At 43.8% G+C, this 27348-nt stretch overlaps 1 protein-coding gene and 1 pseudogene across 1 annotated transcript in view; one reads left to right on the forward strand and one right to left on the reverse strand.

Annotated features, from left to right (window-relative positions):
- Positions 1–27348, forward strand: part of LOC126273206 (serine protease snake-like) — a 186508-nt gene that overhangs the window by 98508 nt on the left and 60652 nt on the right. Inside the window, exon 4 of the mRNA XM_049976785.1 lies at positions 8361–8620. Coding sequence (XP_049832742.1) covers positions 8361–8620 — 260 coding nt within the window. The remainder of the gene's footprint in view (positions 1–8360; positions 8621–27348) is intronic.
- On the reverse strand, positions 22228–22405 carry LOC126286132 (U2 spliceosomal RNA; annotated as a pseudogene).

A 27348-nucleotide genomic window follows, 5' to 3' on the forward strand; every position in this document is an offset into this window, starting at 1 on the left:
CACATTATCAGCTTCTTGCATTACGTCCACGCACTGAACTTAGCGCTACAGTGCAGCGAACCTTCACGGTGTACTCGAGCAGCAGCCAGACTCCTGCCCTGAGATCAGCGCGTCGCAGCTAGTGCACGCCAGCCATATCCATGACCACATTCGTCGCGCCTCCATATTGCACGCAGCGACCGCATGGACACGGACACGGACACTCATTGCGGAGTTGGTTACCTCAGCATGATTCCCGTTCGCCCTCATGCGTCGCAGACAGCCGGAGTTTGTTGTTACTCACGCACTAGATCAGCACACTAGGCACCGAGCAGAGTGCCAGCAAAGCTGGGCACGCACGTATTGCAACCAGCCAGATGGCCGGTCGCTCACTGACATCCTGCCAGCCACCTGCCTCCTCCGACGGAGTGGGCGCATGTCCGCTTCCCTTCATCAATGCAGTGATAATGTAACAATGCAAAATAAAAAACATTAATTTTGGCAACCGGTTCTCTCTGGGACTTCACTGTCCTTCTACCCCAAGTCAACCCTTTGTCTTCTGCGATCCTGACACTGTAGCCATCCCTCTATTCCCCCTCCCCCCGCCTTCCACCCCGCCCTCCCCCCCCCCCCCCCCCCCGGGTCAACTATACTCGTGATGAACTTTTGTTTCCTTTAAAATTGTCTTTTCTTTTCTAATCCAGGCCATTTCTGATTCACATGTCAGTAAATGTATCTAATGTTGTTTTATGCATGGGACCACATCTGCTACAAACCTTTTGAAATCATTTTCCTGTATGACTGTTTTTTTATTTCATATTCATTATTTCTTTCGTTTGTTTTCACTGTGCTTTCAAGACATTCGAAGCCGTCGTTTTTTCATCTGTCCACATGCTAGCATGATTGGTGCAATTATTCACTCCCTCTTCCTGGTAACAATCATGAGCTCACTCTTCCTCACATTAAAATCTGTGCATCATAACACAGCAGCTGCTACTCTTACATATAAATGTCGCTGATCATCTTTCTTATGCTCCCAGATCATTCTCCATCAGCAAAGTCTATTAACTATTATTTCATACAGAGGTTAACTAATTGTGCCTCAATGGACATCATCAAGCGATATGTTAAATCCTTATGGCAGTTTACTACGCACACAACTGTGTGAAAAGAACAACATGTAACTTGGAGCCACAAATAAGAATTCGTCACAGCAGTAGTGGTTATAGGCACAAGGATCACAGTTGTGAAGTTCTGTATGTACAATGAAAGAAGTGCAACCCGTGTGAGAGTTTTGCTACTGTACAAGAATCTTCGTCATTGGGAACAGTTTCCAACCACTGGCCGGGTCTGAATTGTACACACATCTCTCCATTTCCGTCTGTCCTCCCACCACCATCCAGTTCAAGTCCTTCCCTTTACTGTGAGTACTCTCCCTGTCTCATTCGGGCAACTATCCCTAGGTCTTCCTCTTGGTGTTTTGCCTTGATACATCTTCCATAGTATACTATCAAATGTATACACGTCCATAGCACTTAATCCTTAATGATTCTATCTGCTCCTCCGAGTTACTTCCTCTGCTATCTCTCTGATCTGTTCATTTATTACTCCTTGTATCCATGTTACCCCAACTCCGCTTCTATGAAATTTCATAGAAAGGCCATAAGTGTTTTCACCATGTGAAAATGTTATCAGGTCTGATAGGCATGTAATGGGCACTGAAGAGCGTCAGATGATTAGTGGCCATCGTGCAGAGCCGTCAAGAACTCCGCGGACTCACATGAGACCGTTGACAGAGTTTGAAAGTGGTATTATTGTAGACCTACAAGTTGGTTCAAATGGCTCTGAGCACTATGGGACTCAACTGCTGTGGTCATTAGTCCCCTAGAACTTAGAACTACTTAAACCTAACTAACCTAGGGACATCACACACATCCATGCCCGAGGCAGGATTCGAACCTGCGACCGTAGCAGTCGCACGGTTCCGGACTGCGCGCCTAGAACCGCGAGACCACCGCGGCCGGCAGACCTACAAGTGCCCAGCTACTAGAATAGTGCAGTACCCTGCCATGGTGGGCGTTTGCATGTGTCATATTGAGTGGGAACGTGAGGGGAAACAAAACACGTCTTCATGGTACTTGTCGAGCAAGTCTAACGACACAAAGAGAGTGTTGCTGTACTATACAGCAAGAAAATCTGAACGTCTGCAACTGCCATCTGGCGTAAGAAATGAATTCACTTGCACAACCTTTGTCACCAAAATGAATTTTCGGCTCTGCAGCAGAGCGTGCGTTGATGTGAAACTTCCTAAGTACAAAGTTTTAATCTGACAGGAAGTTTCACATCTGCGCACACACTCCTACGAAGTGGAAAATTCATTCTGGAAACAATCCCCCAGGCTGTGCCTAGATCAAGTCTCCTCAATATCTTTTCTTTCAGGAATGCTAGTACCCCTGCAAGTTCCACGGGAGAGTTTCTGTGAATTACAGAAGGTAAGCTTAGAAGGTAATGGAGGAAGTAAAGCTTTGAGGACTCGACGTGGATCGTGTTGGGCAGCTCGCCCGTACCGTAGCTCAGCGTGTTCGATCAGTGGGCCGGCTGCCCTCTGTAATAGAAAAACTGAGAGAAGTATTCAACGATGATTTTGAAGGGGTGTCATGTGACGTCCGCCCATAGCAAACGACGAAGAACATGAAAAAAAGGCAACTTAGTCGGCAGAGCACTTGCAAGCGAAAGGCGAAGTTCTAGGGTTCGAGTTAGGATCCGGCATACAGTTTTAATCTGGCAGGAAGTTTCATCCTGTGTGATTCCAGTGCGTTAGTTAGAGACTAACATGAGGTGGAAAACGGAACCATCGTCGGGAGAGTTATCTGCTAGTGTAGTGGTAACGTACTAGGAAAGCATGGATTGCTGATAATGTGAATCACAACATTTTCAATGAAGATTTCTGGTTCTGCGCTATCTCAGACGACAATCTTCTGTGAGACGATGGCTCCAAGGGGAGACGACACACACTAGCAGTATTTTGGAGACACATGCTGGTATTAGTCCTAACGGCGTTTCGAGGAGAGCTATCAGGTATGACATCAAGCCGCCTTTGATAGCGATTCAGAGAACGCAGACGAAACAGCATTACGTCTCAGATGCCCTGCATCCTTAAGTGCTATGCCTCATAAGACATCCTGGTGCCATGTATCAGCAGGACAATGCTCATCTTGACACGGTGCGTGACCCTATGAACTGCCTGTATAACCTGTTGTAAAACGCCGTCGCACAACTGTAGAACGATCCAGTACTGAGAATATTACGCACCAGTTATCGAAAATGTGTGATTTCTTACCACAACGTGTTTTGGACTACATTATCGCATTATAAACTACTTAAAGTTAATTAATCACGCATTTTCGACAACTGGTGCGTAATATTCTTAGTACTGATGCATGCATTTTGTTGAATGACTCCGTTACACAGGGACATACCCTTACCTGTCCCCAATAGAACACGTTTGGGATCAGCTCAGACGTCAGTTACACTCCAGTGTCAATATCCATTTTATCACGAGCCAGCAGCAATAGTTCTGGACCTGACTACCTTAGAGGAGAATAAAATTGTTATATGATGTCCTTCCCAACCAAAACGTTGCTTGTATCACGTTTCATTTACCTATGTTCTCCTTGAAAGTGCTTAAATTTACTCACAGAGAGTGAATATCATTCATTATTTTTGACTTCTCTAAGTTTGGTTAAAATTGTGCTATTATTCGCAGCTCTCTGTACCTACTTTTTTATTCAAATGGTTCAAATGGCTCTGACCACTATGGGACTTAACATCTGAGGTCATCAGTCCCCTAGAACTTAGAACTACTTAAGCCTAACTAACCTAAGGACATCACACACATCCAAAACCTAGAAAGGATTCGAACCTGCGACCGTAACAGTCCCGCGGTTCCAGACTGTAGCACTTAGTACCACTCGGCCACGGCGGCACGCTACTTTTTTATATCTAACCTCATTTTTTATCATTTTTTCTTCTGAAACTGTCTGAAATCAGTGCCCATAAACTTGCGTCATTATCATTGGTATATAGATATTTTATTTCTTCCTTTACTGTTATTTGATTCCCTTGCCCCAAAGTTGAGGGGCGGGGGAGGGGTGTGGGGCTGGCAGTGGAAGAGTGGTGCTGTTCAGCAGCAAGTATTTATAAAATGTGCAAGCACAGTGAAAGTTGCGCTCCACATCTCTTGACCAGAGTCGAGGTACTTGAATGCAATGCTCTTTATAAAAAAATTTTGAAACTACCAGAGGAGAGGGACCAATGCTGCTTCTTTTCTCTTAATTCTTAATCCAAGTGATATTTGAGTTTGGCCACTGCGAACTGTGATAACACCATCACAGTGAAACAACAAGCTTGCGTGTCCACCAGGTTATATTTATGATTAGTGGGTCGGCTAAACATGGAAAAGTTATAAGACAATGTAAAGTATCTTGCAATCTATTCCAACGTTGAGATTAACAGCTATTTCTCTGGTGACTGCAAAAAATCACAATAAAAATTAACAAAGTTTTCTAAAACTCGGATAAAATTACATAATGACGCTAACAATGTGGGGAGGAATCAAACAGTGCCGAAACTGTGTGGAGTAAGTGCAGGAAGATATGCTTATCTGGGCATCTCGCGAAGTCAGAATTAATGACACAACACAATGACACAGATTATAACAAAATCAAGCAAGACATATTGGGCAGGAAAGTAAGCAAATAGCGAGCTGCTCAGAATGTGGATCACATTACGGAAATAGCGACACTTACGATACTCGTACATGTCCACAAAATACACAAACCGTGTGCCCATCAGCACCAAGTGGTGGCCGAAAGACGAGTGACTCTCGTGGAGGGCGGAGATCGAATGCCCAAGGAATATATATTGTCCTCCACAACTCCGTACCTTCACAAAAACTGTATATGGAGGGGACGACTCAGTGCTGTTGCTGATAGGGCGAACGGGAAGATAGCTTATTTCATGAAAAACTGGGGAACGCCTCGGAAGCTTCCCGCTCTTGGCGTACAAAAGGCACCTTAACGAGTACGTCGTTGGTAGTGGGATGGAGAAATGTTTCATTGATCTGTCGGCTTCTTCGCGCCAAGCACGGTGGCGGGGCGACTTAATTTAATTGTGTAACACCAAATTTTCGAGCGAAAGCAGCGACCCTCCGGACCCCACAAAGGCAGGGTCTGCGTGTCACGTCTTTTGATGTCCAAACAGAACAGACAAAAATGGCGTGCTCATTTATTCTGGGGGATGGAAGTGGCAACACGGCGCCTTCTGTTCAGGGGTAGGAGAGGTGCTTGGTCTGCCAACAAAAGCACGAAACTGGCCGCAGCATTACTTCCGCGAAAACCGCGCAACTGCCAGGGGAACTTCTTCCTTCCTAATGAGATTCACAGCCGACAAAGATGAATAAGGTCCTAGAAAACACACGGGGGAACACGTTAGCCGTGAGAAAAATCAAAAGCTTTACTCCCAGTAAATGTGCCCAGTACAGTCTACGTAAAATTAATCACGAAATGGTGACAAAATGGATCAATACCACGCAGTGATATGTCAGAGTAAAATAATTACAAGGGCAGCTGACCGTTGAAGATTTGAAGTTGAGGAGGAGGACCAAGATTTTTCAAAGGGATGGAAGAAGCAATCCTGGCAGGGAAAGGCAGAATGTCATTCTGTTAAAGCGCCAAGGATGAGAGGACCTCTGGGCACAATTCGCTGTTAGGTAGACTTCGTTGCGACAGGATGTGCAGAGTGTGTAGCTGGAAGGTTAGGGAGGGAAGGGGGAGGTGAGAATGTGTTGGTACGAGCCTGTCAGGGTACGAGAACTGATAACACTGGGGAACAGCCATCTTGTTCTCCTATATCTGTGACTTGTTCTCAACTAGTTTTTGGTCTCTGAATTCAAAACTATTAGCAGTTTTTCTCTATCACTTCAAGTTTTTAAACTACAGGATACTCTCTCTTTACTCTAAAAGTCACTAAAAGTGGGCATACAAAGGAAAATAAAGTGGGTACTAACCAAACGTAGTAGAATATTAGAATATTTTATTCATTCAAAGGTTATTATAATATTCAAAGTTACATTTACAAATGATGAAAACAAAGATATTAGGGTACAAATTTTTGCTTATAACTTTTCCTACAATGTTCCATCTGGGGACATTTTCGCTTGATACGCCAACAGTAGTCAGCCATCATACCAACATCCCATCTACCTTGATAACTTGCTTCCATGACCTTCAGTTGTTGGTGGAATCGCTCACCTTGTTCATCGCTAACAGCACTAAGATTTTCTGGAAAGTTAGCAAGATGGCTATGTAAGAAATGCAGTTTGATACTTATGCTACAGCCAAGCTTTCTAAAGCTCCCTAGGAGTTGTTGAACAATTTCGACGTAATTCTGGGCTCGTGTATTTCCTAGAATGTCCTTGACAATACTTTTGAATGGCAACCAAGCATTCTTTTCAAGTTCGGTCACTGTTTCTATGAAAGGTTCATCTTTTAGTAAGGTGCCGAATCTGTGGCCCATCAAAGACAACAGCCTTCATCTTCTCATATGACAAGCTAGGGAATGGCGAAATGATATACTTAAAACAGTCCCCTTCAGTTGACAGAGCTCTAACAAATTTCTTCATGAGACCTACTTTTATATGCAAAGGCGGAAATATAATGTTTTTCTGTAGAGAAATGGATGATTTACAATGTTTGGATCATGAGGTTTCAGGTCAGATCTTGGCAGCCACTTTGATTGCACCCAGTGCTTCTCAAAAGCTCTGCTGTCCCACATACAGCGAAAACAACGATACTTGGTATATCCGCGTTGCTGGCCAAGAAGGAAAGAAATCATTTTAAGGTCAACACAGATGATCCATTGGTGCAAGTTATATTGCAACTATCCATGACCTTCTTTATGTCTTCGTTTGTCATGCAAGAAAACTGAATGGCCTATTGGGACTGAACCTTATAAATTTCCACTTTGGAGAAGAGCACACTTCAAGCTACGTTTTTAGGTATCTATAAACAACCGCCATTCGGTTGCGTTATAGTCTGAAATTCCCAATTCCTTCATTAAACCAGGTATGCTGTGGCAATGCACAAATCCATCAGCACTCCGAAAGAACTGCAGAAGTGCACTTTCTCTCGATCGGAAGTAGATGATTTTAGTTCCTTTTCCTAAAAAAAATTTATCGTGCAGTCTTGATGCTAGAAGCTCTGATGCTTTTTTCGGATTGTCCCAAATCCCATACCAAGTAATTTAACTCATACTGATTAAATTCTTTACGAACAGAATGATCGTCACCTTTAAAATCTTCGTCGCTGGGGTCACTTCGATCTTCGCCCGACGCATCTTCTTGTCTTTCCAAAGAGGGTAATCTTGAAACACTGGGACTGGAATTTCAGCGTAACTGACCACGTTAGTCTAGACACTATGAATCTAAACCTGTTTTGCGGCGTCACTATCTCCTCCAGTCGTCACTGGTTTAAGATTCGCCGACAGAGTGCAGCACTGTTTTCTGTAACAAACAAGTTACCTGATAGGAGCGTAATCGCATGCGCAACGACTGTAAAAACAGAACTTGATGTGATAGGAAAAAACTAATTACAGTTTTGGAATCAGCATGTCCACTTACCTCTAAATCAGCCTAAGAATCGAAGTCAACATAAATTAAGTTACAAATTGTTTCCCAGTGTAATCAGGGATAAAAGGATAGGTGTTCGGTCTCAAGTTTGCGGTAGGTGTTCTGTGTGGGAAAGGAGCTATGTAAAATTGATATATTTGTATAGGATAGTAGTCGTAAAGGGTAGACGGGTAGCGCGGGTAAGGTGGTGTGCGTTTGAAGATTTGGAGACAGTGGTAACATTGTGGTGGAACTGAAATTCAGGCGACTTTCACATAAGAGCAGATTGGCTGGACCAAGGTTTTGTAGGTATGGAGTGTGGTAGAAAGGTAGAATTTCCGTATTCGACTTTCTAGTAGTTACAATCTAGGGTTAGTTCCAAGTGTTTTAGAACATACTAAACTAGACAGAATAGTTGTAAATGGGAGTGGAAGCCGCAGGTGGTTCGTCTTATAGTTCAGATATTGTCCAAATTATGCAAGGATAGATCTTGAGAAGCCACCGGTGGCAGCAGTTAAGTAAATTAGTTCAGGTGGAGCTGAAGGGATCGTTGGGTTTCCAGGCGGGTGTGGTATAGTGCTATGAAAGCGCGCGTTGGAAAGGTTAAGCAGAAAATGGGTGTTTCAAGCACATAAATTACGTGGCGTATTTGATCGCTGTTATCGAGGCCACAAGTATAAACTACGTGAGGGACTTGTAGCTGCTCCTTTCTCAGGGGCCCGGCGCGCTGGGTGCGACTGGGGGACGTGAACCTGGAGGGCAGGAACCGGGACGCGAACCCGCAGCAGGTGGCGGTGGCGGAGCGCGTGGCGCACCCGGGCTACAGGCCGCCCGGCCGCTACGACGACGTGGCGCTGCTGCGCCTGCAACGCGCCGTCCACTTCGACGCGTACACGCGGCCCGCCTGCCTGCACGCGCAGCCCGACCTGCCCGCCGCCGTCGGAGTCGCCACCGGCTTCGGCAAGATCGACTTCGGTGAGCGCCGCGACCAGCAAGCTAGTGTCCCCACTAAACAACAGGCTTCTGGAGCGCAACACAAGCTTATACTTCTTACGTAAATGTGTCAACATCCTCGTCTACACACCGGATGAATAACGATTATACAGGGGGGTCCATTGATAGCGACCGGGCCAAATGTCTCACGAAATAAGCGTCAAACAACAAAGAACGAAACTTGTCTAGCTTGAAGGGGGAAACCAGATGGCGCTATGCTTCGCCCGATAGATGGCGCTGCCATAGGTCAAACGGATATCACCAGCGTTTTTTTTAAATAGGAACCCCCATTTTTTATTACAATTTCGTGTAGTACGTAAAAAAATATGAATGTTTTAGTTGAACCACTTTTTTCGCACACAATTTCAGACGAACAGTTGGTAACAGGTAGCTTTTACTAAAATTAAAATACAGAACGTCAGTACGTTTGAACATTTTATTCGGTTGTTCCAATGTGATACATGTACCTTTGTGAACTTGTCATTTCTGAGAACGCATACTGTTACAGCATGATTACGTGCAAATACCACATTAATGCAATAAATGCTCAAACGGATGTTCTTCAGCCTCAATGCATTTGGCAATACGTGTAACGACATTCTTCTCGACAGCGAGTAGTTCGCCTTCCATTATGTTCTCCATCCACTGACGCTTGTTGTCAGGCATTGGTGGTGGATCACGATAGCAAATATCCTTCAAGTTTCCCCACAGAAAGAAATCTGGGGATGTCAAAAATGGTTCAAAGCACTATGGGACTTAACATCTCATCAGTCCCCTAGAACTTAGAACTACTTAAACCTAACTAAGCTAAGGACATCACACACATTCATGCCCGAGGCAGGATTCGAACCTGCGACCGTAGCAGTCACGCGGTTCCGGACTGAGCGCCTTAACCGCGAGACCACCGCGGCCGGCTGGGGATGTCAGATCCGCTAAACGTGCGGGCCATGGTATGGTGCTTCGACGATCAATCCATATGTCATGAAATATGCTATTCAATACCGCTTCAACCGCACACGAGCTATGTGCCAGTCATCCATCATGTTGGAAGTACATCGCCATTCTGTCCTGTAGTGAAACATCTTGTAGTAACATCGGTAGAACATTACATAGGAAATCAGCATACATTGCACCATTTAGATTGCCATCGATAAAATGGGAGCCAATTATCCTTCCTCCCATAATGCCACACCATACATTAATCCGCCAAGGTCTCTGATGTTCCACTTGTCGCAGCTATCGTGGATTTTCCATTGCCCAATAGTGCATATTATGCCGGTTTACGTTACCGCTTTTGGTGAATGACACTTCGTCGCAAAATAGAACGCGTGCAAAAAATCTGTCATCGTTCCGTAATTTCTCTTGTGCCCAGTGACAGAACTGTACACGACGTTCAAAGTCGTCGTCATGCAATTCCTGGTGCACAGAAGTATGATACGGGTTCAATCGATGTTGATGTAGCATTCTCAACACCAGCTTTTTTGAGATTCACGATTCTCGGGCAATTTGTCTGCTACTGACGTGCGGATTAGCCGCAACAGCAGCTAAAACACCTACTTGGCCATCATCATTTGTTGCAGCTCGTGGTTGACGTTTCACATGTGGCTGAACACTTCCTGTTTCCTTAAATAACGTAACTATCCGGTGAACGGTCCGGAGACTTGAATGATGTCCAAGATACCGAGCAGCATACATAGCACACGCCCCTTGTACATTTTGATCACTATAGCCATACATCAACACATCCGCAATTGGTAAACGGTCCATTTTAGCACAGGTAATGTATCACGAAGCAAATACCGTCCGCACTGACGGAATGTTACGTGATACAGCGTACGTATTCGTTTTTGACTATTACAGTACCATCTATCACAAAGCGAAAAAAGTGGTCCAACTAAAACATTCATATTTCTTTACCTAGTGCACGAATATGTAATAAAAAATGGGGGTTCCTATTTTTTTTAAAAACGCAGTTGATATCCATTTGACCTATGGCAGCGCCATCTAGCGGGCCAACTATAGCGCCATCTGGTTTCCCCCTTCAAGCTAGACGAGTTTCGTTCTTTGTAGTTTTTTCGTTTGATGCTTATTTCGTGAGATATTTAGCCCGGTCACTATCAATGGACCACCCTTTATACACATCATTATTTTGTGAATGTGCTCACACGGGTTTGTTTAGCAGTAGGCAGATACAGTTACGTCTTCCTCAACTGACACTTCATTTCATCGTGATCTAGATAGGTGCAACCTGGACATTCGTAGCAAATTAAAAATTGACAGAGATTTTTACCTGAATAGAATTGAAGATACGTTGTTCCTTATGCTTTGCGTGGTATATTCCGTATATTGCTCTTCGTGCAATGGTTAACTCGCGTATCTGAATCGTTATGTTTCCGTTTGGAATGTAAAATATTTTGGCCTTTACTGGCGCGCCAGTGAGGATACTTATGGTCTCTGGCAAACCATAATCGATATACGTCAACATCAACATCATGAGTGAAGAAGGTCTCTGACAACACTGGGTAATAGCTGAACGCAACTGTCAGTTTACATATCGACTACAGCCTACTCGTACTGTCATGTTTTCATGCAACTGTAGTAACATGTTTTTATCAATGTGCAATACTGGATATGGACAAAGTGAATGTGACCTCAAATGTGGAACTGAAATTTTAGTTACTTACCACTTCTTATGAGGCGCATCACGTGATGCTCGTACACATGTAAGTTGACATACAGGTTTAAGTTACACCTGCAACAAAATTGTTATTATGTCTTGTAGGGTTTTGCAAAGTACATACCGATTTTATAGTGTTGTTCGTGTTCCTATGTTACACTTTAGGTGCTGGATAACTACGTAATTGTCCTAATCGGCTAATAGCACAGCTAATAAAAAATAGAAACAGTAGAGCCTACTACAGACCATGCTTTCGTTCAAAATCTTTCTAGAGGCTGTGGCCCGACACAGAAGTGAAATTATAAAAAACTTTTTAGTTTGAATCAGGAACACAGACCAATACAATAGGTATACTAAAATTGTTACAGAATTGTGGTATAAAATAATATGAATCACTCACATACTCAACACATTTAAAAATACATGAGCACTGGCTTTCGCGGCCAAAGTTCATTTTTTCGAAAGATATTTCCAAGTCATTTTCTTCTTGCACTTCTTCTAGTACATTAATTTGTTTTGTTGTTGCTTTCCATCTTCTGTCACTATGGCTATGCTATCCGCAAAAACTAATAGATCTATTCTCAATCCTTAAAGTTCTAAACAGGTTCCAAAATTTTACTTCCTTAAGATTACATACGTTTCCTGGTCGCCAAGAAATTCTTTAGTTTTTACTTCTCATGATGCGTTTTGGGTTACCTCAATGTCAGATCCGTGGAATAAAAATACAGAGTAAGATAAACTCGAGGAATGTCCATTACAATGATTAGATTAGATTAGATAGATCCGTGTTGAGCAGATCCTCGTGGATATGGAACATGTCATTTTTTTAAAGCTGAAATAACAATACTAATAGTATGAATATATACAATACATCATTTGTTTCTACTAAAAAATTCGTCAATTGAGTAGAAGGAGTTGGCCACTAATAAGTCTTTCAGGCTTCTATTAAACTGATCTCTATTTTCAACTAAATTTTTGATGTGTGATGGAAAATTATTGAAGATGAGTGTTTTTGAGTAGTGGACCCCTTTTTGAATTAAAGTAAGTGCTTTTAAATCCTTGTGTAGATCACTTTTGCTCCTGGTATTGTATGTATGAACTGAGCTGTTTGTTGGAAAAAGAGATATATTATTTAGGACAAATTTCATTAAGGAGTAAATATACTGAGAGGCAGTAGTTAGTATACTCAGTTCTTTGAAGAAGTTTCTACAGGACGCCCGTGAATTTACTCCACAAACAATACGTATTACACGCTTTTGGACTCTGAAAACAATTGTTTGACTTGAAGAGTTACCCCAAAATATTATACCACATGACATTTTGGAGTGAAAGTAGGCTAAGTATGCAAGCTTCTTCATTTTTAAGTCGCCTATGTCTGCTAACACCCGAATTGCAAATACAGATTTGTTAAGGCGTTTCTGCAGTTCTGTAGTGTGCTCCTCCGAACTGAATTTATTATCAAGTTGTAATCCCAGGAATTTAAGACTGTCAGCCTCATCTATCTGCTGAATGAAGCAAATGAAGCAATGAAGCCGAGTAACGCACGTTGAACAGTGATATACAGTTTCTTGTCACTTCTGTTCATTCCAGTACATTAGTGCCCAAAGTGGCTCAGGTAGTACAACATGTAGCTTTTGCTACTATGTGGTGTTAGTAACAGTATCATAATGCTTACAACAACATGCATATCTGTGACATATCAACATTTATTACAGGTGCCATGTAATTTAACTTGTAAGTATATAAAATGAGTTACAGGAACCGACTTATATTAATAAATACACAAATGTTACATCTGAAAGCTGTTCAGTTTCTAATATACAAAATATCCTTGACAGATGTGCGGTATATAATTTTTACTACTTACGTTAAAGTACTAACACATGGACACCGGCCGGCCGGTGTGGCTGTGCGGCTCTAGGCGCTTCAGTCTGGAACCGCGTGACCGCTACGGTCGCAGGTTCGAATCCTGCCTCGGGCATGGATGTGTGTGATGTCCTTAGGTTAGTTAGGTTTAAGTAGTTCTAAGTTCTAGGGGACTGATGACCTCAGAAGTTAAGTCCCATAGTGGTCAGAGCTATTTGCAGCATTTTTAACATGGACACCATATTTAAAAAAAGCAGACTCATAAAAGACAGTAGTACAGGAACAAGGAATTACCTCCACATATACAGTAAAGTGGCTAATAATGTTTGTAGAATCCAAATTGTCATTACAATTAACTAAAGGAGTGCAGTACATTTTTAATAATTGTATACCGTAAAATGTGCAGTGCAGTTCTATACGACTTAACAAACAAACCACTTGACGCCAGACACTATGTAAAAATAATACAAACAATAGTTTGACGAGTCACCGAGTTACACAGAGCATGAAAGTGAATGGCAATACTCAAAAATTGTAAAAGCTGAGAAGGAGGGTATAGGAGCATTTATTATAACAAACAAATGGGATCTGAAATTGAAATCACATCATAATGTGGGAAAACATATGGAACTCTACAACACATATCATCATTAGTGGTGCAAAGAGAGAAGCGAGCCACCTTTGGTATCAAATAGGTTTGATAATTAATTAAATTGATGATGTTCTACCCTTAAGTTACCATTACACTAATAGATTTTTGACCTATGGGGATTGTTGTATGACCCCCTGGGGATAATCCATCTTTCTAAGAAACAACGAACCTCTCCCCTTCCCCGACTCCCCCGGGAAATCCCCGAACCTCCCCCTCTCCCTCCGTGATATGAGCTCACTTTTGATATAAAAGTAGCTGATTAATTAATTAAATTGATCAAGTAATTCTTCCCTCCCCCTCCTAGGAAATACCCATCCCTCCCTCCCCCTCACTGACTTCCCCTGTCCCCTCCTTCATCTGGAAAATGACAGGAAAAACACTCAGTCTGTGCTGGAGACGAACGGTCTTACGACATGAAATTCTAATCAATATCAATAATATATTATTCAATTCAGTTTGAATATTCTTTATTTCATCAGTTTGGGGGGAGTTAGGATTCCCCCCACTTGGACAGAACTCACATCTGCAGCCCCCTCCCCCACTTCCCATGGCATAATAACAGTAAGCACCGAGGAATGGAATGATATGCGCTATATTAGACTCCATTCTGGGTAGCCTGTGCGTGTATCCATTGTCTGAGCGCTGCCACAGAGGTCAAAAATCACTCAGTGTTGTCAAGGTCAGAATACTAAATACCACCAACTTGGACAGGAATATGGCGTCCTTTGATACCAGGGAAACAAATTCTGCTCTCTCGCTCTCTCAAGTAGCAACTTCTGTTATAACATCTGCATCTCAAACCCGTAGACCAAGGTGATGTGCTTACCCGCCTGAGGGACCTCCATTTGTTCTCGTGGCCCCCAGACAACGCAGTATCCCTTTGATTGGGAAATTCCATACCCACTTCCTTTCTCAAGCGGTTGCTCCCTGTTTGTGTGAAGAAATGTACAAACCAATGTGTCCAAACATGCAGACAGAGCTTTTAATCCCTCCTCAAAGTACTTTATTCTTATTGACTAATGCTGCGGACCAGAACTGACACAATGCAGACGCGCGGGATTAGCCGAGCGGTCTGCGGCGCTGCAGTCATGGGCTGTGCGGCTGGGCCCGGCGGAGGTTCGAGTCCTCCCTCGGTCACGGGTGCGTGTGTTTGTCCGTAGGATAATTTAGGTTACGTAGTGTGTAAGCTTAGGGACTGATGACCTTAGCAGTTAAGTCCCATAAGATTTCACACACATTTGAACATTTTTGAACATTTTGACGCAATGCAGAATCAAAAATGGTGGTAAATAGTCCATTTGCACTACCCTATCAAATGAATTGTTTACGAATTTACAGGAGTCAAATAGATCACTTAGAACACTCACCACCAACTTAAGATGATTCTTTTCCTTAATAAAACATATTCTCAACGTTTTGAGAATCACGTGCAAACATTTTGGAAACCAAGTAATTAAATTCTGCCACAAATGGATCATAGAACTAATTATATCTGAGGTCTTGCGTGCACTGATGTTTGAGAATACAAGCACCCGCCTCCACCACAGCGTTTCCGCTAAACACATCTGGCGAAAAAACCTAATTGTACACACCCGTGATCATGAATTGTGCACTGTCCACCGACTGCCAGGCGGCTGGGGTCGCAACTGTTGGGCAAGGCCCACACATGCACAGCCATTCTGGCTATTGCACACACATCTCCAGCATACCACACACTCAGAAGCAAGCGAGACTGCCGCCATGACCATGAAGCAGTCAGCTGATCAATTTACATTGGGGGAATAGCAGCCCAGCGCAAACACTCGCCATATTCAATCTTCTCATGCAACACACATGTCTTGGGACTACAGTATACAACTACAGAATGAATCACGAATTTGACCCTCTGTTTAAGTACACTCCTGGAAATTGAAATAAGATCACCGTGAATTCATTGTCCCAGGAAGGGGAAACTTTATTCACACATTCCTGGGTTCAGATACATCACATGATCATACTGACAGAACCACAGGCACATAGACACAGGCAACAGAGCATGCACAATGTCGGCACTAGTACAGTGTATATCCACCTTTCGCAGCAATGCAGACTGCTATTCTCCCATGGAAACGATCGTAGAGATGCTGGATGTAGTCCTGTGGAACGGCTTGCCATGCCATTTCCACCTGGCGCCTCAGTTGGACCAGCGTTCGTGCTGGACGTGCAGACCGCGTGAGACGACGCTTCATCCAGTCCCGAACATGCTCAATGGGGGACAGATCCGGAGATCTTGCTGGCCAGGGTAGTTGACTTACACCTTCTAGAGCACGTTGGGTGGCACGGGATACATGCGGACGTGCATTGTCCTGTTGGAACAGCAAGTTCCCTTGCCGGTCTAGGAATTGTAGAACGATGGGTTCGATGACGGTTTGGATGTACCGTGCGCTATTCAGTGTCCCCTCGACGATCACCAGAGGTGTACGGCCAGTGTAGGAGATCGCTCCCCACACCATGATGCCGGGTGTTGGCCCTGTGTGCCTCGGTCGTATGCAGTCCTGATTGTGGCGCTCACCTGCACGGCGCCAAACACGCATACGACCATCATTGGCACCAAGGCAGAAGCGACTCTCATCGCTGAAGACGACACGTCTCCATTCGTCCCTCCATTCACGCCTGTCGCGACACCACTGGAGGCGGGCTGCACGATGTTGGGTCGTGAGCGGAAGACGGCCTAACGGTGTGCGGGACCGTAGCCCAGCTTCATGGAGACGGTTGCGAATGGTCCTCGCCGATACCCCAGGAGCAACAGTGTCCCTAATTTGCTGGGAAGTGGCGGTGCGGTCCCCTACGGCACTGCGTAGGATCCTACGGTCTTGGCGTACATCCGTGCGTCGCTGCGGTCCGGTCCCAGGTCGACGGGCACGTGCACCTTCCGCCGACCACTGGCGACAACATCGATGTACTGTGGAGACCTCACGCCCCACGTGTTGAAAAATTCGGCGGTACGTCCACCCGGCCTCCCGCATGCCTACTATACGCCCTCGCTCAAAGTCCGTCAATTGCACATACGGTTCACGTCCACGCTGTCGCGGCATGCTACCAATGTTAAAGACTGCGATAGAGCTCCGTATTCCACGGCAAACTGGATGACACTGACGGCGGCGGTGCACAAATGCTGCGCAGCTAGCGCCATTCGACGGCCAACACCGCGGTTCCTGGTGTGTCCGCTGTGCCGTGCGTACAGCCCTCTCGCAGTGTCCAGAGCAAGTATGGTGGGTCTGACACACCGGTGTCAATGTGTTCTTTTTTCCATTTCCAGGAGTGTATTTTAAACTCTAATAGATTTTTTTAGTGTGCTTTTCTGTACACTCCACCACTCAGAACCACACAGTGTCAGCTAACAAATACCTCACAGAACAGTTAGTTGATGGTTCTTAATAACATTCCGCAGGATGTCTGGAGAGGTACTACGGATACATACAAGATGACTGCTCTGTTGGATGCTTTTCTAGAAAAGAGAACTGTCTGTCTCTAAACTGACATAGAACTGCATTAAAGGATGTTGGAAGGTAGATGGGGTAATCGGTTGAGAGTGTTTGCAACGAGGTAGGATTTAATGGTAGACTAATGATGCATTCTAGAGACAGTGCGATGTTGTGGCAGGTCGTTTATTGCACATTTAATCATTTTTTCCGTTCTCCTCTCTTTGTAGTATCTTCTTGGTATCGACTCCAAACACCACAACAATACCACAGAATTGATAGAACAGGTGATTTGCATACAATGTTTCAAAATCCTTCAGCCTGGAACTCCGTCATGCATACATACTGTAAATCGAGTGTTTCTTTATCTTCTTAACCCTCTTCTATATCACCACAACACACTGAAATGTATCAGGCCCGTATATATTTTACACCGATAAGAAATGTCAACCTCCTCAGCATACATGCATCTAGAGACACCGTGTGTAACTGGATGGATGACGTGGGTGAGACTGGTATGGAACGGTCTTCGCAGATCGGCAGTTATGGTACTGGAGTGAGAATACTGGACTATATCATTAGCGCCGATGGGTTGTGCAAGTTTGGAACTCGTGTTATGTTCTTTTGGAAAACAAAATATAGAAGTATGTTGACTATGTGGAACTCGGTTTGTGCTGTTCCTTCACGAGATGCTGACTGTAGATGGCACAGTACCCTCCCACTTTTGCTCAGTTCCTAATTAAATTGCAGACAATATTGCAGGGAGTGCTGGTTCAAGACAAAATAACAGTTACAAGATGTGTAGACAGACGATCTAGAGTTTTGCTCAGGATCCTTAGCCAATACGTTCAACGGCGAACTGCTGCAGAGTGCTGCAATAGATATGATTTGTTTGCTTTGGTGGTAATCTTCAAGGTCTTTCAACCTCAGACTTTATCCTACGAGTGCGAGAATACTCTCCCCAGATAAGGAAAGATGAACAATCGTAATTTTTCCGAATTTATTAAGTGTTTCGGCTAAGGAACGTAGTTTTTTCATCGCCTCTCTGCTGATGTTTATATCCCACACTAAGAAACAGTATTGTATCATGTGATGTAGACAGTGTAACAGGGTTCACGATATTCCCCGTGTATATAGTGTTCACAAAGTAACGGAAGGAGTGGTTTAGCAATCATACAGACATTGTGAACCATGCTGCAATGTAATTAACTGATAGCATCACGAGATCGATGCGATTGGATGTTTCGTTGACGTGACAAGTCATCGAGAGTGATAGTTTGGAACTCGAGTGATTAGGTAAAATGCGTTGAAATTACGAAAAATATGATAAAGTTACGAAAATTGATGGAAAATACGTAAAATTGAGGAAAATACGACAAAAATATGGAGGAATGAGGGGACTTACATGCCCACTGGGTGTATGAAAATCATTCTATTCCTCCACCGGTGCGACTGACAACTGGTAGTGATTACTAAGTGTGCTCTGTCAGTTTAAGTCCTGTAGAATACCCCCTCATTCCAAATGTGATTATGCATTGTAAGCCACAAAAATGGAAGACGCAGTGTTTAAAGATTTGGACGTCATAATGACCACCACCAAGGACACTGAAACAGTGGTCAGGTATCTGGGTGTAATATGCACCACCAATATGAGGAATCAATGCTCCTGGTCTCTTTGAAAACATAACAATGAAACATCAGCTATCCCATCGCTGTAGAACGTGAGTTTAAAGGCAGAGGTCATCACATTCAGATAGCTGTTTCGAAACCCTTCACAATGCTGCAAACTCTTCCAGTTTCTATATGATGCGATGTCTTCCACATTTCTGTCAATAAGAAACACTGGCTCTGTCTTTTATTTCAACCATCCTGTGTGTTGCAGAAGCAGCTTACCACAACCCATGCGATGTCCAGCTTACTGTAGGAGATGATGGATCGCTTTAGCACCTGACACAAACCTCAAAGTCACGGCAGTAAGACAAAATGTGCGGCTGTGTACAAAGCTGCAGTCATACACTGCTTCGATGTGTTCATATTGCTTATGAAACAACAACACATGAATCCTCTGATGTGATTGATAGTCTGTGGGATATGGTTTTCCTCCAGCACAGGCGACAAAACTTTACCCAAGTCTGTGGAAGTGACTTCGATCACTGTCCAGCTTGTCCAATGAACCAACAAGTCTATATCTAATGGCATCATCACATATGATCGATGTTTAAACACAGACAGCATTTGTTTTCGATATACTGGAAGAGAGAGACATGGTAAAATCTTATCGGTCTCTCTACTAGATAGTGTTAGCAAAGTTTTTATACACTCCTGGAAATTGAAATAAGAACACCGTGAATTCATTGTCCCAGGAAGGGGAAACTTTATTCACATATTCCTGGGGTCAGATACATCACATGATCACACTGACAGAACCACAGGCACATAGACACAGGCAACAGAGCATGCACAATGTCGGCACTAGTACAGTGTATATCCACCTTTCGCAGCAATGCAGACTGCTATTCTCCCATGGAAACGATCGTAGAGATGCTGGATGGAGTCCTGTGGAACGGCTTACCATGCCATTTCCACCTGGCGCCTCAGTTGGACCAGCGTTCGTGCTGGACGTGCAGACCGCGTGAGACGACGCTTCATCCAGTCCCGAACATGCTCAATGGGGGACAGATCCGGAGATCTTGCTGGCCAGGGTAGTTGACTTACACCTTCTAGAGCACGTTGGGTGGCACGGGATACATGCGGACGTGCATTGTCCTGTTGGAACAGCAAGTTCCCTTGCCGGTCTAGGAATTGTAGAACGATGGGTTCGATGACGGTTTGGATGTACCGTGCACTATTCAGTGTCCCCTCGACGAGCACCAGAGGTGTACGGCCAGTGTAGGAGATCGCTCCCCACACCATGATGCCGGGTGTTGGCCCTGTGTGCCTCGGTCGTATGCAGTCCTGATTGTGGCGCTCACCTGCACGGCGCCAAACACGCATACGACCATCATTGGCACCAAGGCAGAAGCGACTCTCATCGCTGAAGACGACGCGTCTCCATTCGTCCCTCCATTCACGCCTGTCGCGACACCACTGGAGGCGGGCTGCACGATGTTGGGTCGTGAGCGGAAGACGGCCTAACGGTGTGCGGGACCGTAGCCCAGCTTCATGGAGACGGTTGCGAATGGTCCTCGCCGATACCCCAGGAGCAACAGTGTCCCTAATTTGCTGGGAAGTGGCGGTGCGGTCCCCTACGGCACTGCGTAGGATCCTACGGTCTTGGCGTACATCCGTGCGTCGCTGCGGTCCGGTCCCAGGTCGACGGGCACGTGCACCTTCTGCCGACCACTGGCGACAACATCGATGTACTGTGGAGACCTCACGCCCCACGTGTTGAAAAATTCGGCGGTACGTCCACCCGGCCTCCCGCATGCCCACTATACGCCCTCGCTCAAAGTCCGTCAACTACACATACGGTTCACGTCCACGCTGTCGCGGCATGCTACCAGTGTTAAAGACTGCGATGGAGCTCCGTATGCCACGGCAAACTGGCTGACACTGACGGCGGCGGTGCACAAATGCTGCGCAGGTAGCGCCATTCGACGGCCAACACCGCGGTTCCTGGTGTGTCCGCTGTGCCGTGCGTGTGATCATTGCTTGTACAGTCCTCTCGCAGTGTCCGGAGCAAGTATGGTGGGTCTGACACACCGGTGTCAATGTGTTCTTTTTTCCATTTCCAGGAGTGTAGTTCATAGTTCTACTCCATTGGATGTTACAAAAATAACGAGCAGAGAGAGAGACACTGTGCTGTCAGTGACGACTCTGCCACCATTACACTGTCGTATTTTTAGTGTACTAATCATTGGAATATTGTGAAGAAGATTAGTATATTTATAGACAATCATTCGATGTCAATGAACAGTAGATGTTATGCTTCTGAATTTTTTTTGTTGTCCACCTGCACTCTACATGGTTGTGAATTTCATTTTATACGTTACTTTCCAATTTTTCTCGTTGCACCAGCTCTCTACCTAGTCAGTGATAGGATGGATGACTAGACAGTCTTCTAAAAGGGTTGCACAAAAAGTAATGTACTGCATATTTTTTCTTCAACAGATCTTTATTAAACATAATGAGAATTTCACACACGAAAGAATGGTGTTTTATCTACACACCCTATTTTCCCAGGTAATCTCCATCCAATTCTGTGGCCTTCCTACAGCGCAAAACAAGGGCGGGAATGCCCTGTCGGTACCAATCCTGTCCTTGTGGCGAAGCCAGTGCTTCACCCAGTGAATCACTTCCTCATCGTCCTCAAAATGTCTTTCACGATTGGCATCCTTTAATGGCCCAACAAGTGGAAGTCCAAGAGGGATAAGTCACAGCTGTAAGGTGTGACAACTGAGGATGGTCTCCCTGACTGCTACAAATCGTGGAGCTCTGCTAAACCGCCTTGGCTTCACTCTCTGTGCCCAGTGACTAACTGTACTTCTGTCGACAGCAGATGCTCCATAGGCTTTCCACAAGCGTTTGCGAATATTCCCCACAGATTCTTCCTCTATAGTGAGAAATTAAATGACGGAACGTTGCTTGAAACGTCCATCACTTACAAACGCCATTTTGAAACTATGCTGCAGCTACATTATCTGTCGGAAGTGATGGAAACTTGATGTGTTCACTCAGGAAACTTCAAATAATACAGCGAGGACGAGAGTACCACGGATATTATTCACGAATTGAAGAGGTAATCAGGTGGTTTTTCGTTGCAGCGAAATCTTTTAACGAAATTTCAGTTTCCCCCTGCACAGGGAGAGGTGAACATCGTAAAAAAATCAGCTATATTATCGAATTTATAAAATGACAGTGGTATTAACCTGATATTTACAGCTCCTCTGTGCTTGTTCCTTAAGATACTTTGTAGGTGATGAGGCATCAGGCAACTTTAAAGAGAGTTCGAAAGTGAGGAGGCACCCTGTGACAGAGGTAGAGGAAGCTTTAGCACTCCTTCACGAAAGAAAAATGAGTTTAATATTATAGTCCTGTGATGCAGGACATAACAGATATTAAGCTGATGAGAACAGATTGTTTTACCTGATGACAGAATACTTACAAGAAATATAGCCTATGCCCCACTGTTGTACAGCATTTTCGCAACAAGTAATGAAACTTTAGCAATGTGAAAACGCGTGTATGCCCCCCTCAATTTCGTCTTTTCTCGAAAAAGGGAGGAATCTACTTTTCATGATCGAACTTCGAGGTGTATGGACAACATCATCGCACTGGGTAAAGTGATTGTTTTAAACTGAGAAGAGTGTATGTCAGGGGTGGAACTGCATTTAAAACTTCACTTTCAAGCTGCACTTACTTGCCTCACAGTGTGCCGCAGTCAGCATCAGGGGTGACCGCAGGGGCGTGGCCAACCAGGAGCTGGGGCTTAGTCTGTGGGGACCGGTTAATTACAAAGAATGCTCCGACCGTTTGCTCTTGTCCAACCGTGGGGACAAGCTGCAGTAGCTGCGTCCTCTGGGAAGCTAAACAGCGAAGTACCAGAATTCTAGTTAAGTGGTGACAGAAGCGGAAGTGTATATGTGCACAACTGCCGGCGTGCCTGATGCATAAGCGGATTTCACTACCGCGAGCGTGTGCGATTGGCAGGTTTGTTTCGACAGATGTGTTAAGTGGAAACTATGTGGTGAAGGAGGATGCTTGTGTTCTCAAGTGTCAGTGCATGCAAGACCTAGGATATAATTAGTTGTACGAGCTATTTGTGGCGGAATTCAAGAGCTCGATTTGGAAAATATTTGTGTGTAAGGTGGTGGTCAGTATTTTAAGCGATGCTTGACTCTTGTGAACTGTTAAACAATTAATTTAATAGACTAATTCCTAATGCAACGTTACCTTACACTTACTGCTCAGTAGCTGTTCTTTCAAACACCATTCTATAAGAACAAATATGTTGTATTTTTTACCTGTGGTTACATATACCTTAAATATTTGGTCTATGTACAGCTTTATTGAAAAAAGATTAGCTTGATGTATTCATAGGGTCGAGCCACACACATCTGATATCTGCAGATAATAGCCTATAACTGTTATCCTGCAGTCAAATAGACTGTGTATTGGCTAGGGCATGCCGGGGTGGCCGAGCGGTTCTAGGCGCTTCAATCTTGAACCGCGAGACCGCTACGGTCGCAGGTTCAAATCCTGCCTCGGGCATGGGTGTATGTGATATCCTTAGGTTAGTTAGGTTTAAGCAGTGCTAAGTTCTAGGGGACTGATGACCTTAGAAGTTAAGTCCTATAGTGCTCAGAGCCATTTGAACCATTTTTATTGGCTAGGACTGCGAATTACCAAATTACACAGAGCTATATAATGAAAGATAAAGGATTATTTTAAGAACAATGGTTCTACTCTAACGTCTGTATTTGATTTAGACGACTGAATTATGTTGAATAATATTTATTCAATAACGGACACTCTCAAATAAATGGGAAGTGGGTCTACGATATTCAATCAAAATACAGACAGAAAATATCCTTATCAAATGCAGCCAAATTATGTTGAAATCGTTACGAGAATGGTAGCAAAATCCCGCGAACTAAATAGTCATCGAAGATACGGGAAAACTAAGTCTATTTCGTGATCATAATACACCAAATATTCGCCAGATCGAAACAGTTCAGAGTTCAACACAATGATCGACAAATTAACACATTCTCAATTCCATAGGTCAAGTGACAAAAGTTAGAGTCATACTCTGGACCATATTCAGACCTCTCGAAATATAAGTCCATTCAGAAGTACGGAAGCGGCCGTTCACCGACCAGAATCAGTCACCTCCGTAAGCGAATACCCCTCATTACCACAGGCAGGTCTGCCTCCTTCGAGAACTCGGTGAAAACGTGATGTAAAACCTAATCTTCCTTCCTCTCTTCTTTCCTTTCTTGTTTCCAGAACTCATGTAAGTGTCAGAATCCCTCCGTGGACTCTTCACTCGAAAAGCCCCTGTCTTCACTTGACTCTCGTAGTTGTCTGCTGCTATCTGTTTCTCCATTGGCTGCATGCAGGCTGTCGCCACCAAAAGTACTCGTATACTGTCCTTAAGCACTACAGACACAATCTGATTCAAGTTGACCACTTCCTGAACTTAATTATTGCAGTACAACAATATTTAAATAAATAAATGTCATGAACATTCGGTTACACTCAGGTCATTCACAATAAATATAAGTAATAGTTCGTTTATAAATAAATAAGCCAGCATCCTTTCACAAGTACGCTCACAATAAATGACAACAGACTGTCCTTAAATATAGTTTAAACAATTATTTAAGCCTACTCGACAGCAGCGTCTTTCATTTCTCTGTTCAGTTGTGGTATCCGCTAGCACATGCAACAGACCATTTTTAAAATAGCACAGTTTTTTAATAGCATTTCCATTCAATATTTAAATAAAGTTGCTACCAAAATATTAAACTGTTCGTTAAATAAATCAACAAGGATGACAAAATGTATGCTGTGTTCATTTACTGTGTAAATGCGCAGAATATGATGTTCTGCAAACATTTGCATAATAATAAGGTGTAAAAGACGTAATTAATCAAGAAATAAAACAGAAGAAGATACGTAGCCTTCAGCGATAAATGGCTATGGTGAAATTTAATCATCTTCCGTAGAATTTGCATGAAGTGATTAAAAGTTGTTAATTCAGAGGTTCATTGTGTAGATGTTTATTCACTATGAAATATTAATTTCAGTGGTTTTAAAAATATTGAAATACTGTTTCGTTGGATGTGCCTGATTTTTCAGAGATAGCTGATGTGTTTAGATTAGCATTAATATGTGGCTGCAAATTATTGTAGACTCTCAACGACCTGTAAGAAGCCGTCTTTCGGTTTGATTGAAAGCCCACCAACGTTTCAACCAAATTTGTCGTACCGGAATTTTCATTTTCCACCCACGTGCTCCATGTTTTGTCCCCGAATGGCCTGGAACAACCGCTTGAGCCCATCCTAAGCTGCAAGTCCACTAATATCAACCATTCATCAAATTTATCTTACCTTATAGCAATTCTAGGCAGCCGGTTATCTCGCCTACAAATGTGCTACGTTACATACCTCCACTTATTGCGTTACATTAGCTGCCTGACTTGGTACGTAAGTAGCATCAGATTTGACATGCATATCATAAGAAATACATAGATAATACATAATAAATAGAATACCCCACTTGCATGTCGGAACAATAGAATAAGTATCTTTGTGGTGGTGTATGAAACAACATGTCCCTCCTGAGATATGTTATATTATCAGCTTAAATTTTCTAAATGTAACACAAATTATAAAATTATGCAGTTTTAATTACATATCAAAATACATATAAAAATTTTAATAAACTCTCGAGTGCGCTGTTTCTCTTCAAAAGTTTACCCCAGTGTATGTTAGAGCAAGCCAATACTACCAGGGGTGAAAAAGTTGGTAAAATAAATGTAAATGTCGTGTGACTAGGGCCTTCCGTCGGGTAGACCATTCGCCTGGTGCAAGTCTTTTGATTTGACGCCACTTCGGTGACTTTCACAAAAATCTTCGACCCAGCCGGGAATCGAACCCGGACCCTTAGGACTGACATTCTGTCGCGCTGACCACTCAGCTACCGGGGGGCGGACAAAAAAGTTGGTGACATGGAAACACGGTGAGAGCTTATTTTGTAACTTTTTATGATAAAGCGTTTTAAGCCGGGGGCGGACACTGACATTGTTGTAAGGTAATACTCAAGTATCAGGTGCTGTCCCCTTACGGTAATCGCCCCTAGTCCTAGCTTGATGCATTTTTTTCGGTTTATAGTGGGAACTTGACCTCATTATAACAAAACGGGCACTATCCTGGTCAAAACTAACATTATAGCATAAGCATACGGCGGTATCCTCCGCAATAATCAACGCTCTAGGCTAATTTACGGCTAACAGATTGAGAAGCACTGGCTGTTCGAGCTCAGTATAGTCTTTGAGGACAGCATACAACCTCGGCAACGAACACACGTCTGCTGTGCCTAAGGCGCAATGCAAGAGAACAACACAATATGATACGAACCAGAGCGTACAATAAACAAAACTAACAAGAGTACAGAAAGTTCACTTAGCACAAGCAACTTGGATGACGTTCCTTCGAACCGACCAACATACAACGGCAAACGCATTTCAAACTGATCGGCACAAGGCGACGACTTGAATAAATACACAGCCGTATATCCCATTCACAGTTAATACCAAACACGACGATAATACTGAAGACAAACACAGGCCAGCACAAGACGACAACGTAAATAAATGCACACGCCTTCGTCGAATAAACATAAAATCAATAAAACTGAACATAACACCATCAGCGAAATTTGTTTTCTCTGAGACACAGCTTCCGTCATCAACCTGTTCGTGAGGCACTAAGCCATGTAACAGCAGAGGGAACAACTCGACGACAGCTCCACTTTCAGAAGCATCCTGCCTAGTATCCAGCTAGTGCAGATTTGATTGTAGGCCACTGAACTGGCTACACGAGTGGTTCAATCACTGCTGTATACAAGCAGTACAGAATTACAGTAAAAGTGCGCAAGATGAAAAGATCTTTACGTACAACAGACGGTATAAAGCATCGGCAAATAACTATCGAGGCACAAACCTCTATCCGTTTCGCACGCCCAGCGAACGCCACTGTCCCATTAGCAACCACAGATCACTGAGGAAACCTCGCAATGCGAGCCAAACAGACGTTGTGTCTAAAACAACCTGGTACGCACACACTCGCTGGTGGACATAAAATTGACACGTTGATAACTTGACCTACATTCGGTTCGCATAGTGAACAACATATATGTCCCCAATCACCAAACACACGAAATTGCGAAAACATTCACCAGATACGTAGCGCATGACGGGCCAGGATCAGATGTCACACACTAAACTCACTGCGAAATCACACATGCCGGTACCTAAAGTAAGAAATGCCTTACTACTGCTGTTAAAATGTAACACCTCAGCCGATGCTCAATCGATTCACGAGTTACT

This window comes from Schistocerca gregaria, chromosome 1, assembly GCF_023897955.1.
Source record: "Schistocerca gregaria isolate iqSchGreg1 chromosome 1, iqSchGreg1.2, whole genome shotgun sequence".
In the NCBI taxonomy this organism is placed as follows: Eukaryota; Metazoa; Arthropoda; class Insecta; order Orthoptera; family Acrididae; genus Schistocerca; species Schistocerca gregaria.